The sequence below is a fragment of the Canis lupus genome, chromosome 13 (assembly GCF_048164855.1).
Source record: "Canis lupus baileyi chromosome 13, mCanLup2.hap1, whole genome shotgun sequence".
Taxonomy (NCBI): domain Eukaryota; kingdom Metazoa; phylum Chordata; class Mammalia; order Carnivora; family Canidae; genus Canis; species Canis lupus.
In genome coordinates this window covers 18,020,114-18,035,606 of record NC_132850.1, presented here as the reverse complement: position 1 = coordinate 18,035,606, position 15,493 = coordinate 18,020,114, and the positions used below count along the sequence as shown (strand labels likewise).

The 15,493-nt window shown below is 45.5% G+C and overlaps 2 protein-coding genes across 13 annotated transcripts in view; one reads left to right on the top strand and one right to left on the bottom strand.

Annotated features, from left to right (window-relative positions):
• Positions 1-207: 207 nt before the first annotated feature.
• MED8 (mediator complex subunit 8) lies at positions 208-5,727 on the bottom strand. 6 transcript variants are annotated; one of them, XM_072772613.1, is made up of 8 exons: positions 5,622-5,716; positions 4,986-5,101; positions 3,990-4,108; positions 2,922-3,066; positions 2,259-2,399; positions 1,981-2,062; positions 1,370-1,618; positions 208-533 (listed from the first exon to the last, which is right to left on the bottom strand). In XM_072772613.1, exons 4-8 carry the CDS (start codon positions 2,922-2,924, stop codon positions 469-471), a joined length of 540 nt encoding a protein of 179 aa, XP_072628714.1. In that variant the 5' UTR covers positions 2,925-3,066; positions 3,990-4,108; positions 4,986-5,101; positions 5,622-5,716; the 3' UTR covers positions 208-468. The 6 variants fall into 6 exon arrangements, with proteins under 6 accessions (XP_072628714.1, XP_072628717.1, XP_072628716.1 ...); XM_072772616.1 differs by lacking the exon at positions 4,986-5,101 and having other exon boundaries at positions 5,622-5,727; XM_072772615.1 differs by lacking the exon at positions 4,986-5,101 and having other exon boundaries at positions 2,922-3,824; positions 5,622-5,694.
• Positions 5,728-5,817: 90 nt separating this feature from the next.
• Positions 5,818-15,493, top strand: part of SZT2 (SZT2 subunit of KICSTOR complex) — a 55,918-nt gene continuing 46,242 nt past the window's right edge. For all 7 annotated transcript variants that reach the window (XR_012005591.1, XR_012005593.1, XR_012005594.1 and 4 more), the window contains exon 1: positions 5,818-5,918. Coding sequence is in view for 3 of the 7 variants with exons in the window: in XM_072772595.1 (XP_072628696.1) it covers positions 5,892-5,918 (27 nt within the window). In the remaining 4 variants the exon portion in view is untranslated. The remainder of the gene's footprint in view (positions 5,919-15,493) is intronic.

Sequence of the window (15,493 nt, the reverse complement as noted above, 5' to 3'; positions counted from 1 at the left end):
TGGGCAGGGGGGGCCTGTGGAGCCGACATGCCTCTAAAGACATACACAGGCTGTGACAGTTTCCGGCACCATAAAATATGGACAGGCTTCCAAACAGAACAGAGTGGTCCATGATCTTGTGTCCGTCAGCTCACCGCTGACACGAAGGAGTATCAGATCCCGCTGGGTTCTGGATCCAGGACTGAGGAGGGCAGTGGGAGAAGTGGCTGTAGAAACTATCATTTATTGAATGCTCATTATTTCATAGGCTGTACTGTTTTACATTCATTTTCTCATTTCAGTCCTCACAACAACCCTATGAGGTAGGTATCACCATTTACAAAGAAAACAGGCTCGGAAAAATCAGGTCACTTGCCCAAGGTCACTCAGCTCGTCTGTGGTGCAGCTGGAACCTGTCTGGCGCTGAAAGCCCATGTTCTCTTTATTGTACCCATCTAGTCCAGCTTTGGGAAAAGTTGCCGGCCACACTCACCGCTGGTAGGGATGCATTGAAGCAGACTTGATGTTGGTTTTTATTCCACTTGGCATTTTCCCTAAAAGGAATATGAAGAAAGACACCTGAAGCACCTTAAGACTTTCATGATAAATCAGAGAGGTGGTCTCCCAGGCTCCCTTCTGCCACCCTTTCGCTCTTTCAGCTCAGAACCTCTGTGGCCTCTGACCCCGGGTAGCAAAGATTAGAGGTGTGGGTCCTGACCAGCCCTCTCCCGGAAGGTATCTGGAAAAAAAGGACTGATAGTAGGAGGGGTCAGAACACACCCCAGCAAGTCTCGTGCTCAGCTACTTCCGGAAAAGACAGCTAGACCCCATTTACTGTCACAGGCGAAAGACTGTTCTCTCTTACTGTAACTGCTCCATTTCCTGGAGGGCTTTGGATAAAAACAAAAAAACCAAAACAAAACACAAAACACCTCTTCTAGCTACGCACATCTGAACTCCTCCAGACTGTTCTCATAACTATTAACAGTAGATCAGAGAGATTGAATACAAAGAAAAGAGTACACATAACTTGCTTGTCTTTCAATCCCAGCATCCCTACTGAGTGGTCTTAACTGAGGCCCACCCACTGGTCTAAGACCCCAACAGCACACTCAGTGTCCAGAGTAAATGGGACAAGAAGGTAGTTGACACAGAGCTCTAAGATGGGGCTGGGAGGTGCAGTTCCTGCTGCTCGAAGTTCTTCCTTTCGCTGGTACCTGCTACAGAGTCTCAAAAGAGTTTTTTTACTCTTAAAAATTGATTTCTGGGTCACAGTCCAAGGAGGATAGGAGAAAATCTCCAACTCTGGGATACTGGGGGCCCAGACAATCCAGCTTATCCCTATTTCCTTGCTTTGAGTCTGCTACCATGTCATCCTCCGCCACCTTACCTGTTTGACCTGCCTGGGCCATCTGCACCCCACTGAGCAGTGGTTGCTGTTGGCTCGGAGCTCCTGCCATCTGTACTTGCTGTAATCCTGAGGCTCCAGCAAGGATCGGCCCAGCTCCTGGCTGGCCGGGCTGGCCAGGACCACTACTACCGGAAGGCCTCCAATTAGACAGCCCCTTCCCAAAGGCCACAGCTGCTACTAAGGCATTGGTGTCTGCGGGGTTAAAGGTCTGCTTGTTTGGCCGGAGACCTGAAGAAAAAGGGGAAGTGAGGAGCTTGCGATGCGCCTCTGACCCTGGACTAAACCTGGCAGCAGGAAGACCAGCCCCAGGAGCCTCAGGGCTTCAGCAGCATCCACACTCACCAGCAGCCCAGAGAAAGAGACCCCAAGAGACCCCCACAACTATCTCAGAATTATCCCTTCTCATTTTGCCCCTTTCCTCTGCCTGCTCCAGGGCTGGCCTTCAGTATAAACGGCAAACAGAATGGACACATCCCTCTCCTAAGCAGTTGTCTTCTATCCTCACTTCACCACCACCCAAACCACCAGTCTTAGTCCAGTCATCTTCTCCTCCTTTCCCTCTTCCATTTTTGCCACCAATCCTTCCATACCTCCACTCTCAGATTCCCGTTCCTCTTTGCTGATTTTCTCCAGAAGGTTTGAGCACATTTTATTCAAGCTCTGGATCTGCTTCTGTAACACACATACATTTGTGCAGAGATCAGAGCAGACAGGAAATACTTGTGATGAGGGCTGTTCCTTGTGCTCTTCCAGGGGCAACTTTTATATAATCAACTGCGCACCCCTACCAGACACCAACAGTACTGCCCAGCTTCTCATGAAGGGCCCCAGGGGAGGGGGGAGCAGCAGGGCAGTGACTTGGTCCAACCTGAGCTGCGTCGGCACCGATGCGAGCAGCATCTGTTGTGAGCTGCTTCTCTTGCTCTTCGACCTCAGGGTCAGGCTTGGTTCTCAGGTGGTCAGGGACCACCTCGTGGCTGAAAACAGGCACTCGTCCTTCAGTCTGCCGCTGTAACACACAGATGTTACTGATCCTCCCATGCAATCCAAGACAATTCAATCTGGCTTGCTACACAGCTCCTTCCACTGGCAAATGGTACATTTTTGGGGAAAACACAGCCTGACACTTACAGTATCTGGCTTCCTAGAACACTGTTGCTCTTACTCCCTGCTTCATTTCTATCTGCTCACACCTCTATTTCTACCAGACCTAGAGGCAAGTTTCTCTTTGCTACATTTTAATAAAATACCAAAACAGACAAAAATCACAAAAGAACACACTTTTTCCTCAAGATAGATATTGGAGGAGAAAGGTCTTTGCCTTGGGCACAGAGGCCTCAGGTTTATTTGGCACTACTTGGAAGTAGCTCCCCAATTCCAGAAGGAAAAAAAGGCCTCAATAAAGCAGCCCTTGCTTTCTATTACCACACACTACACATTCAGAACTTCTAAAATTACCAAGCAACAATTGTGCCCTAAGCCCTCATCTAAGAATTTAATTTCCCATGTTATGCCCTTCTTCTCTTCTTACCATGAGATCTTCATCACGGTCTGGAGACAGCACCAGGGGGATGATGACCTGGTTGCGGAACAGCGGTGTCTTTTCATGCTTCAAGACCTTGTTCAAAGTGTTCAACTGTCCAGAGAGCAAGGCGAAGCTGTCCAGGACAGACGGCCTGGTAGTGGTAAGAAGGTGTCACAATGTTCTCAGTAAAGTAGCCTCGAAGGGGTCTTTCAGACTAGGAATACCCAGGCTCACTCGAAAAAGACTCAGAGCACTACAGCTGGACTGGGCAGGAACCAGACTGGATCCCAGGGATTGTGGGGTTATGAAAACGGGACACGCTTTTAGTTTCTAACATGGATGGAGAAATAAGGCAGCTCATTATTTGAATGGGGTAAAAGACCAGTGGCAAAGTAAGAACCATGGCTATGCTTATCATTAAAAATTTATAAACTGAGCAAAAAGAGATCTTTCAGGCCTGAAAACAGGATCCACACTTCCAGAGTAGGTTGGACCTAAAAGACTCAGCAATATCTATCGTAAGAGACCCGAGATGAACGCTGTACTCTTACTATAGTGGGAGGACCCACTGACGGAGTACCTCCTCCCAAAGAAGTCAAGGGTGACAATCAAAAGCTAGAAAAAACTTGGGTTGGAAAACTGGGCATTTCTCTATTTCCGTGCCACAGTGGCCCTAAGACAAACTTCACTTGTTAAATGTTGGGAAACATAGATCTTTTCAAATTAAAAGATGTTTGCAGGACAGCACGGGTAGCTCGGTGGTTTAGCACCGCCTTCAGCCCAGGGCGTAATCCTGGAGACCCGAGATCGAGTTCCACGTCGGGCTCCCTGCAGGGAGCCTGCTTCTGCCTCTGCCTGTGTCTCTGCCTCTCTCTCATTCTGTGTCTCTCATGAATAAATAAATGAAATCTAAAAACAAAAAACAAAAAAACAAACTTGGAAATTTAAAAGAAAAAAAAATGTTTGCAAAGTGATAAATTGTGACATCCCTGGAGATGTCCTATCAATCAGGAGGCCTGCCCCCTCAACCCCCACCCCATGGAGCCCTCCTCAGCTTGCCCTGGCAACCCTTACCAGGTCAGCCGGTCATACTCGTTCTCCAACTTGTATATGAAACTCCCCAGTGAGTTCTTCAGATCAGCCACTTGACTCAGCAGTGCATCTAATGATGCCTCCAGCTGCTTCTCCTCCCTCTGCACCAATAGGAACAGGTTGGTTACCCAGATAGGTGTGGCTATGTCGTATACAGGGAAGGCTGAAAAGCCGGGATGACAGTATGCAAAACTAGTCAAGTAACCCAGGATCTCACTGGTGCAGGAAAGCCAGGCTGTTCTCTATCTTTGGTATTTGGGTTACAGACAGCATCAATTCTTAGACCTTTCAATCCATTTGCCTGACCTCAATTCCTCCTTTCCCTCATTGTCTGCTAATTCATGTCTGGCTTTCCTCTGTATTAGACACTCTCTCAGGGAAGCCCGCGTGGCTCAGCGGTTTAGTGCTGCCTTTGGCCCAGGGGCCGTGATCCTGGGGCCTCAGGATTGAGTCCCATGTCGGGCTCCCTGCATGGAGCCTGCTTCTCCCTCTGCCTGTGTCTCTCCCTCTCTGTGTCTGTCATGAATAAATAAATAAAATTAAAAAAAAAATAGAAACACTCTCACTGAGGCATTTTTTTCAGACATAATCCCTGGGCTTTATTAACTTTTGTGTGCCTCTGCAGTATTTTGTCTTTCTCTTGTCCTAGAACTTGCCTTGTGAGCCTGGAAGTTCTTGCCAGTCACATAATCTCCGGAAAACATACTCATGCTTGTGGAAACGAAGGAAACTAAGGTTTCCCTGAAACTTGTACCCCACGGCCCCTCCCCCACTCCTCATCTGCGTCAGCATTTGAAGTTTTCAAGCTTCTTCTTGCTGGATTAGTCGGCATTCGCTTTATCTCTGTGCCCTTCGCTTTATCTCTGTGCCCGTATTCCTGCGTCCCTTCCACAAGCTCACTCAGCCTGAAGACATTTACTGACAGCCAACCAGGTGCAAGAAAGTAAGTGGCAAGTGAAAAACAAAGACAAAACGCACATGCTCCTAGGCGCCAGAGACACAATTTTAAAATGCTGGGGTGTCTGCAGTTTCCTCCCGTCTGTGGTCTCCAGTTTTACTCCATTTCTTCATCCTCAACAACTAACAGGCTCAGGCTGGGAGAAATGATGCAGAGCTGTCTTGCAAACTCACCAAGGGGCATGAGGAGGGCCTGGATCCGGGGCTCCACTCACAGAGCCTCAGATTTTAAGTAGCTCGGCTCTGGGCCTCCCTCCCCTTCCCCCAATCCCTCGGGCTCCTCTGCAATTCCATCCAGATCCCTCACGTCTACATCCAACAGCTTGGGCAGGGGCCGGAGCCAACTTGCATTTTCTTGAGCTGCCTTCCTTGCATTGCATATCAACCGTCCCAGTTACCGTAGCCTGATCCCTCCGTGCACGCCAGCTAGTCCACGCAGCCTCCTTCCCCACGACAAGGCCCCAACCTCCCATCTCTTGCCAGGTGGGCCCCACCCCCACCGCTCCAGTCGTCCGCGCCCCCGCGGGCCCTTACCCGTCAGCTACGCGCTCTGCCCCTCCAGTCGGCCCCGACTCCTCACTCTCTCCTCGGCCAGCCCATTCTCAGTCCTGTCACCTGAAGCTAGCTAGCGGTTAACAGCCCCAAGCCCGCTCTCACCTGCATGGCGATGGCGGCGATGGCGGCTATAGCGGCGGCGGCGATGGCGAAGGCGGCGATGGCGGCGGCGGCGGCGGCGGCGGCGGCGGCTTCCGCTTCCGGTTTCCTAGTCGGCGATCCACTCTGAGAGGCCTCGTCCCCCAATCAGAAAACTCAGGGAGAGCGCGGCCCGCCCACTCACTTCCGGTTCCGGCGGGTCTCCGGGAGCCGGGTCAAGGGTCAAGAGTGGAGCATCTTCTCTGGCCCGGGCCGGCGCGGGAGGGCTGTGTGATGGCCTCGGAGCGCCCGGAGCCGGAGGTGAGGGGCGGGCGGGCGCAACGCAGGGCGCTGGACCCCGGGCCCCGAGGAGGAGGCCTCCTCCCGGTTTGGGGGCGGCCGGGCCGCGTAGCCTGCGCAGGGACCGGCCCGGCCCCAAAGGCCCGACCACTGACTGAGCCTCCTCCCCGCGGCCCGCAGTGTCGTCGTGGGGGCGGCTAGAGCAGAAACCCGTCGCTTTGTTTTGTTTATTGAAATTTCAGACACGTCCCCGGCTCCAGGGCTCTCGGATTCTTCGGTCTTTAATATCGATGTTAACAAAACCTGAGGTTTGATTTTTCTACCGCAGTTTCCGTGGGCAACATGGCACTAGTACGTTGATGGTTTTTGCATTTCTGCAGGCATTGGAATGCCGTGAACAGCGTGAGTTAACTTAGTTGTAGCGCTTATGCACTTAGGGAGCAGCTTTGGTTTCGTGGGAAAAAAAAGAAAAGAAAAAACATTTGGCTCAGAGTGAAGTTTCGTCCCAGTATTGGTGTCGCCATTTAGCTGTCTGTGCAACTTTGGGCAAGTCTTGACTATCCCGATCCTGTTTCCTTCTTCATTAAGATACCTGCCTTACGGTGTGTTGTGAGGACCTTCTGCATTAAACCAGAAAATGCATATGAGCACCCATTAGGTGCTAATGAAAGGAACTTGTACGTACATGATGTTACTCAAACTTGTGCCAGGGAGGTGGCAATATCCATTTCTCATTTGCAGATAAGGAAACCCAAAAGTGAAGGTTAAGTACCTTACCCAAGTGCTGCTGAGCTGGGGAGTAGCAGAGTTTTGAAATTAGAAGATCTGAGCATAAAATCAGATTTGGAAAGAACATCACTAAAGGAAGTGCCCAGTATTCTAAGAGAATATATGAGTAGGTGGGAAGGGTGAAGGATGTGTATAGTGACATAAATAGTAGTTATTACTTAGTGAATGCTTACTGCATGCCAGGCACCATTCTCGACACTGCAAATATCAGTTAGTGCTCTCATCCCTAGATGCTTTTTATCATCTCCATCTTTCATTTGGGGGAAATTGAGGCACAGAGCTCACCAAGCAACATAGTAACACAGCTAGTAAGTAGTAGAGCTAGGAATCCCAAACAGGGGGCCTGGCTCCAGGTCTTATGTTCTTAAACTTCGTGATTATAGTATAACAACATAACCACAGGATGGTAAATCTCCAGTTTGTGGGGATTTGGTGTGATGAGACCCGAGATTAAGAAATGTTGCCCTATTTTAAAGAATCAGATAGGGAAACCTGGTGGCTCAGTCAATTGAGCTCTTGGTTTCAGCTTAGGTCATGATCTCCCGGTGGAGAGACCCGAGTCCCATGTTGGGCTCTGGGCTCAATGGGGAAATCTGCTTGAGAGTCTCCTTCTTCCCCTTCCTCCCTCAAATAAAAAAATAAATCTTTAGAAAAAAACAAAAGAATCAGACATATTCAGGGATAGCGGAATAGCCTATGCATCGTAAATATCAATATTGAGAAAGCCTGAAAGAATTTGGAATACATCTCTTTAAGGATTAAGATGAGAGGAATTGGGGGGATGTTCTGGGAAAATACAGTATACCTTTTAGGCAGGTAGTCTAAAACAGCACTGTCGTTCCCCCCCCCCCCATTCTTGCTCCCCCACCTCAAATAAATAAATAAATAAATAAAACAGCACTGTCCAGTAGAAATCTAATGCAAATCACATACGTAAATTTTCTAGTAACCCCATTTAAAATGGTAAAAAGAAACAAATGAAACCAGTTTTAGTAGTGTATTTTATTTAACTCTACATTTACAAAATATTACCGTTTCAACATGCGATATTTAAAATTATGAGATATTTATCATTCTTTTTTGTACTAGATTTTAAAAATCCAGCATGTATTTTATACTTAATAGCACTTCTCATTTTGGACTATTGAACTAGCAACATTCCAGGTTCTCAGTAGCCCCGTTTGGTAATAGCTTCCATATTGATCGGTGCAGATCTGTAGTAACTTGGAGTCAAGACAAAGTTGGAGTCTCATTCAGCCAAAAGCTAAGCATGTGTCAAGTTCTTGATCTGAATTTCTGAAAATTTTAACTCAGAAGGTAAGGGGAGTGAAGAGTTCTGCCCCTGGTCAGAAAAGTGACTGACTTTTAGAGGTTGTTAAAATCCCAAGAGAAAAAAAATTGGGCATAGTCAGAAATCATTCATTCATCAAATACCTAAAATATTTTATGAGTGCTACTATGGACTCAGAATCATGCTAAGTATCAGGGTGGATGTGGAGCAGTGTAAGACAGACATGTCCCCTATTTTAATGGAGTAAACAAACACTGAATTATAATGAGGGCTGCAAAGGAAAACTACAGACTGAATTAATGTTTGAAAGGGATTCTTAACTGACTCTGTTAGGAAGTGTGAGAAGGGAGGGCTGGGTTGAGAATGCCTTCTCAGAGAAATGACATTTCAGCCTGAAAACTGAGTAGAGGTTGGCCATGAGCAGAGGCAGAGGCGATTGTGAAAATCCTGAGAGAGAAGGAGCTTAGAGCCTTCAGAGGACAGAGGAAGCAGTGGCCAGTGTGGCAGTGGGAATAGCTAACACTTCTGGAGTGTTTATCGAGTATTGCCTAATCCTTGTAAAACCTCCATGAAATAGGCACTGTTATTTTCCCAATGTCACAGATGAGGAAACAAAGGCACAGAGAGTTTAAGTAACTTCAGCAAGGCCTTGTACTAGCAAGTGGCAACAGAACCAGTGTTTAAAAGATCCCAGGTGTGTTGATGCAGTGGGAGATTGGGGAGAGATGAGCAGATTCAGGTTGAGCCCACGCTAGAGGTTCAGGACTTTGGCATAAGCACAGTAGTAAGGAGTCTTCAGACAATTCAAGGGGGAAAATTGTCTAAATTGTTTCATGGGATTCTATGAACAGAAAACAGCATGAGGGTTAGAAAAGGTTTCAAAGATGATACTTTAACCGCAAAGGGACAGGTGCAAAGAGCAAACAAAACCCAATAAATTGAGAAGGGCGATGTTTTCTTCATGCTGATATACATGGTATGCAGCACAGTGCCTAATTATTATTCATCTTGTTATACATACATGGTATGTAGGTCTCAATAAATGTTCCAAAGAATGATAGGCTGCTTCTACCATTATTCAGATTCTTATTGAATTGCAACAACATCTTTATGAAGTAGATATTCTTACCTACATGTTATCAATGAAGAAACTGAGGCCTAGAAAAATTAAGTAACTTGTCCGAGCTCACACAGATAGTAGTAGAACCAGATTTGAATTGAAATCTCTGACTCCAGAACCACGCTTTCTCTGCCAGACTACTCCAAGAGGAATGCGCTTCGGACTCGGGTATTAAATATCAGGGAATCAAAGCTCCATGGGAGTCTGGATGCAGGGAGAACACAGCTAATTCAGGGATTGTCAGATGTTAAAGTAGAGGAATCCCCCTGTTAAATTTCTGTTCTGGAGTCCTATCAATTCAAATTCAGTTGGTTTGGGTGGTGCCCAGGAATCTGCATTTTAATAAGCACCTGAGGCCATTCTGATGCACCTGGTCCTTGGGTCACACCTCAAAAAACTACTCTTCTATCTGCTTAAATTAATTATTAAGTTTTCTGGATCTGATCAATTACATCTTGCATCTTCGAGATGGTGATTTGAACACCTAGCTGTTGACTTTGAAGAGGTCATGGATGAGGCAGAATGTTGCAAGAAAGCTCAAATTGAGGAGATGTCCCTGGTTTTAAGAGGATGGATTCTGTAAGAACTGGTTGATGAACTAGGTGGGTTTCAGCTTGGCCTTGGACAGTCATTCCATCATTCAAAACAACTTTCAAGACAAGGTGGAGAAATGGAAGAGTACTGTAGTGGAAATAGGCGGCCTAATAACCACTAATCTAAATGTTGTCTAATAGCACAGCACCCATCTGTGTCCCACCTGGTTTGTCCCCCCTTTCCCTCCTTACCTAGCAAACCCTGCTCAACCTTCAGGGCCACTTTCTCCCGAGACCCTAGTCTAGGTTAGGTTACTTTATTATATGCTGCCACAGAACTGCATTCTCCTTTGGTGCACTTACTCAGTTTGTAATAATATAGTAATTAGAGAAATTATTTGATTAAATTTTTTCTCCATTATGGGGTAAATTTTTTGAGAGCAGAGAATGCCAGTTTTTGCTTTCCAAGGTATCCTTAGGATCCAGCCCAGTGCTATCATGTAGCTGGCTCTCCATAAATTTGTCGACCAATGAATGAGTACATACTCTCCTTGTCTCTGTCCTCTTTGGACTGCGATGAGGAATTGATGGCATCCTGATCGAATTAGCAGGGAAATTAAGCTGGAAAGAGATTTGCTAGAAGGCAAAACAGCACTCCGAGCTTCACAATAGAAAAACAGACTGAATTTATCCAATGTAACAAGACTAATTGAATAATTGTATGTGTCCCAAAAAGCCAGCTGCATGAGGACAGAATGGAGGATGTGTCTTAACAGCAACATAAGTGAAAAAGTCATGAAGTTTCCCTGCACCAACAGTACAGTCAATCTTCCAAATAGAACTTAGGAGACTGAATCTGTGACTGCACCTGGATATTGTATTCCATTCTGGCCCCCACATTTTAAGTTGAAAAAGAGACCAACCAAAGCTCATAGGCATATGATCTAAGATATAAAATAATGAGGAAACTAAAAACCATGCCATTTGAGATATACCTAAAGAATTTGGGATTGGACGCCTGGGTGGCTCAGCTGTTGAGCGCCTGCCTTTGGCCCAGGATATAATCCTGGAGTCCCAAGATCAAGTCCCACATCGGGCTCCCTGCATGGAGCCTGCTTCTTCCTCTGCCTGTGTCTCTGCCTCTCTCTCTGTCTCATGAATAAATAAATAAGATATTTTTTTTAAAAAAAATTTTTTTTTAATTTTTAAAAAAAAGCTCCCAACAGCTTGGGAGATGTTTACAATGGAGAAGTAGACTCCAGACTCCCCTCAGATGTTTGCTAGATTCTCCTTTGGCAGAGGGTCAGGCTTTCCCTGTGGGGCCTGAGGAAGTAAAACCAAAAGTGGGTTAGATGTTTTCAAGAGAACAGATCTCAAGGTTGGGTGAAGATTATATCAAGAACATATTTTGGCGCAGATAACTGGGGAAGAGCAAAACTGGTGAATGGCTGTCCGGACTCCTTCCAGACTTAAAGGAGAACCTGATGGTTGAAGTACTTGTTATTACTTGTTACACTAATATGCTGTTGGAGAAGGTGATTATATTTATAGAGGAGGAAACTAAAGCTCAAGCCCAGCGGCTCCACTATAGAAACACACTGTCTTTCAAAACAAATCTGTTGAACCCACACCAGCATTCCCTCCCCAGATTCCAAGAATAGTAGAAAAAGAATATTAGAAAAGCACATATTAGTGAAAATCTGGTAAAAACTTATACGGAAGCAAAGGAAAAATCCACACAATAAAATAGGCTAGTTTTTTCTGTAAAGTACATGAGGAAGGAACACTTGAATAACAAAGAGCAGATGTTGACAAAAATGAAAAATTTGGAATCACTGGTAAGAAATTCAGAACAGAGCTTGAAACAGAGAAGAGAATAAATTAAGCTTATGAGAGCAATTTCCCTTATTTATACATTTCATTCAACAAATATTTGAATACCTAGTGTGTCTTGGCACTGTGCTAGTTGCCAAGGATACAGCAAAGAACAATATATAGACACAGCTTCTACCTCCCTGGAGCTTCTAGACTTGTAGGTGAAACAAACATTACGAAATACAGAAATTCTTCATTATAAACTGTAGTAGGGGCTATGAAGAAGAATTGTAGATTGTTTTATGAATGCTTGACATGAGGTACCTGATTTAGTTTAGGGGATCATAGAAAGATTCATTCATTAAACCCAGAATTGCCAAGATTTTAGTCCTAGAAGATGGAGTGACCCAAGTGTTCCCAGTTGTTCCCACGGTGCTGATTTAACCTGGCTCAGTTTGGGCCCAAACTCCCTTTGTTGTTTCCTTGCATAGCTGAAACAGGCTGGCATTTGGAAAACAAAGTCTTTACTAAGTACCAAAGAGGAAAATAGTAACCGAGATTAGTGTTAAGATGATCTCACCTGGGATCCCTGGGTGGCGCAGCGGTTTGGCGCCTGCCTTTGGCCCAGGGCACGATCCTGGAGACCCGGGTTTGAATCCCACGTTGGGCTCCCAGTGCATGGAGCCTCCTTCTCCCTCTGCCTATGTCTCTGCCTCTCTCTCTCTCTGTGACTATCATTAAAAAAAAAAAAAAAAAAAAAGATTACCTCACCTTGAGAAGAGTTGTACTGATTATTAGTTTTAATTTTTTTTTTAAGTAGGCTCCACGCCCAGTGTGGAGCCCAGTGTGGGACTAGAACTCATGACCCTGAGATCAAGACCTGAGTTGAGATCAACCCGGTTGGATGCTTAACCAACTGGGCCACCCAGGCATCCCCTGATTATTAGTTTTAAACATCACTTTGCTTTGCTTAGAACAATATGGTGAATTCACTTATTCAGCAAAATCATATAGAGCATCTGATGTCCTGGGTACTGCTTAGGCTCAAAGAATAGAATGATGAACAGGATGCTGAATTCAAGTATCCTTCTTATTCTCATAATATTCCAAGCCCCATTCCCGGTGCATGGAGCCTGCTTCTCCCTCTGCCTATGTCTCTGCCTCTCTCTCTCTCTCTCTCTCTGTGTGTGACTATCATAAAAAAAAAAAAAAAGAAACAAAGAAAAAAAAATATTCCAAGCCCCAGGGGTGCTTGAGTGGCCCAGACCATTAAATGTCTGCCTTCAGGTCATGATCCCAGGGTCCTAGCCCCGTGTCTGGCTCCCTGCTCAGTGGGAAGGCTGCTTCTCCTCCCTTTGCTCCTCCCTCCTCTTCTCTCTCTCTCTCTCTCTCTCTCTCTCTCTCTCATAAATAAATTCTCAAACAAACAAACAAATAAAAAACCTTGGCAGGGGCCCAGCATCAGCAATTAGATAAGAGTGGGCACCCATCTTACACCCACACCACTTGTCCTGAGGGAGAACTTGACTGGCTCATGAGAGCATCCCACCCTGAGACCAAGGGCCAGGAAGAGGGCAAGTAACTGCTGCAGTTTCCTTCTTTGCAAAGTAGATCCCTGTTCTGTTTTTAGCATCTTGGCGATAAGGATATGCAATCTGATGGGACCTTTTGGGGGAATGGTGGTTAGAAGTGATGGTAAATACCTATATCTGATTTTTCTAGCTAACTCGGAAATCATTCCACAACTAACTGGTTTCCAGTGCTATCTTAGCCATCCTGACACCTTTCTGTTACTTTCTAATTAATCACCAGTTTTTGTCTTATTCTAAAGATTCCTTAAAATGGTAGCTAAGCTCACTTGTCTTGAAGTCTAGTTCAACTGTCTTTACCTGTGTGTGTGTGTGTGTGTGTGTGTGTGTGTGTATAAAACCAGACTTTCTCAATGAAAGTCAGTGCTGGCTTTACATTCTGGCACAACTGGTGTCTCATGGGGGACCAGTCTCAAACAGTTCCCAGAATGGCTGCTTTGAGTAGCTCTGGTCTAGGCCACTGTCATTTCCCCTGGTTGTTAGGGGATCTTTCTGAATCACAGGGTAGCCAGAGGGAATTTTTTTTTTTTACACAGATATAATGTTACTGCTCTGCTGAAAAAAAAGTTCAGTAGCTTGTCCTAACTCGGGATAAAATCCAAAATCCTGCCCAGTACCTACCTGAGCCCAGTGTAGGGAAAGAAGTGTAATAATAGAGAGTAGGGTGATTTTAGGTTATCTTAGAGACCTAATACAAAATAATACTGAATCATATCATATCAGTGTTTCAAGTATCTTATCTTTCTGATGATGCCAGAGCATCCTTTCTGCCTCCTAGAGATCTGTCATGTTCGTTCTTTCTTTCTTTCTTTCTTTCTTTCTTTCTTTCTTTCTTTCTTTCTTTCTTTCTTTCTTTCTTTCTAGATTTGTTTGAGAGAGAATGAGTGGGCGGGGGAGAGAGCAGAGGGAGAGGAAGAAGCAGACTCCCCACTGAGTCCAGAGCCCAATGTAGGTCTCAATCCCAGGATCCCAAGATCATGACCTGAGCCCAAGGCAGAGGTTCAACCAACTGAGCCACCCAGGTGCCCCAAATCTTTTCTGCTCATCTTTTTTTTTTTTTTTAAGATTATATTTATTTATTCATGAGAGACACACACAGAGAGACAGACATAGGCAGAGGGAGAAGCAGGCTCCCTGCAGGGACCCCAATGTGGAACTCAATCCTAGGACCCTGGGGGTCACGACCTGAGCCAGAAGGCAGATGCTCAACCACTGGGCCATCCAGGTGCCTCTTTTCTGCTCTTAATTAAGTCCCTAGTTCTATCCATTTGTCACTCTCAGTCATTGGGCTCTGTGGCTTATGAGGCCTGGGTTTGACTTCTGATCCTCTACCTACTAATTATGTTAAATTTTTTTCAATATTTTGGACCTCGGAATTTTTCTGTTCAGTGTTTTATTTTTTTTTTTTATTTTTTTTTTATTTATGATAGTCACACACACACACACACACACACACACAGAGAGAGAGAGAGAGAGAGAGAGGCAGAGACACAGGCAGAGGGAGAAGCAGGCTCCATGCACCGGGAGCCCGACGTGGGATTTGATCCTGGGTCTCCAGGATCACGCCCTGGGCCAAAGGCAGGCGCCAAACCGCTGCGCCACCCAGGGATCCCCTGTTCAGTGTTTTATGTGCAGACTGAATGAGTGTACTTGTGTGAAGAGCCTTGTATTGTGCCTGGTAATAACCTCTAATAGTTGATTTTTATAATATTCTTTATAAGTGTCAGGCATTGTGCAGAACACTTCATATGCCTGATTTCACTTTACCTACTTAACAACACTAGATCAAGATTAGGATTATATCCATTTATAGGACACACACACACCCCTTGTGCTCACTCATTCTCCAATAAATAAAATCTTTATTTTTTAAAAAATATTTATTTATTTATTCATGAGAGAGAGAGAGAGCCGCAGAGACATAGGCAGAGGGAGAAGCAGGCTCCATGCAGGGAGCCCAATGTGGAACTTGATCCCAGATCCTGGGATCATGCCCTGAGCCAAAGGCAGACACTCAACTGCTGAGCCACCCAGGTGTCCCTAAATAAAATCTTTTAAAAAAAAGTTTTTTTTTTAAGAATTATATCCATTTTACAGATGAGAGCACTGAGGCTTAGGAAGGTTAAGAATGCTTTCCCTGACCTCACAGGCTACTAAGAGGCTGAGTTGGGATTCATGCCAGGCTATCTGAGTCCGAAGTTCTTGTATTTAGTCTGTCCAGGGCACTGTTGGATATATTATAGATGTTCAAAGAACATTAACCTTCTTGCCTTCTGCTTTCACTGTGCCACATCCCAGGGTCTGTTTCTGCATCTTTTGCCACGTGCCTCCTGTCTTGGAAAAGAAAGACTTTCTTCACCTTTAGTCATCACATCTCTGTTCTCCATGCTCCTCTTTGCTCCCAGGCACCCTTCCTTAGTGCTTTTCCAGGGCTTTTTCAGTTTCTCTTCCACATTTCC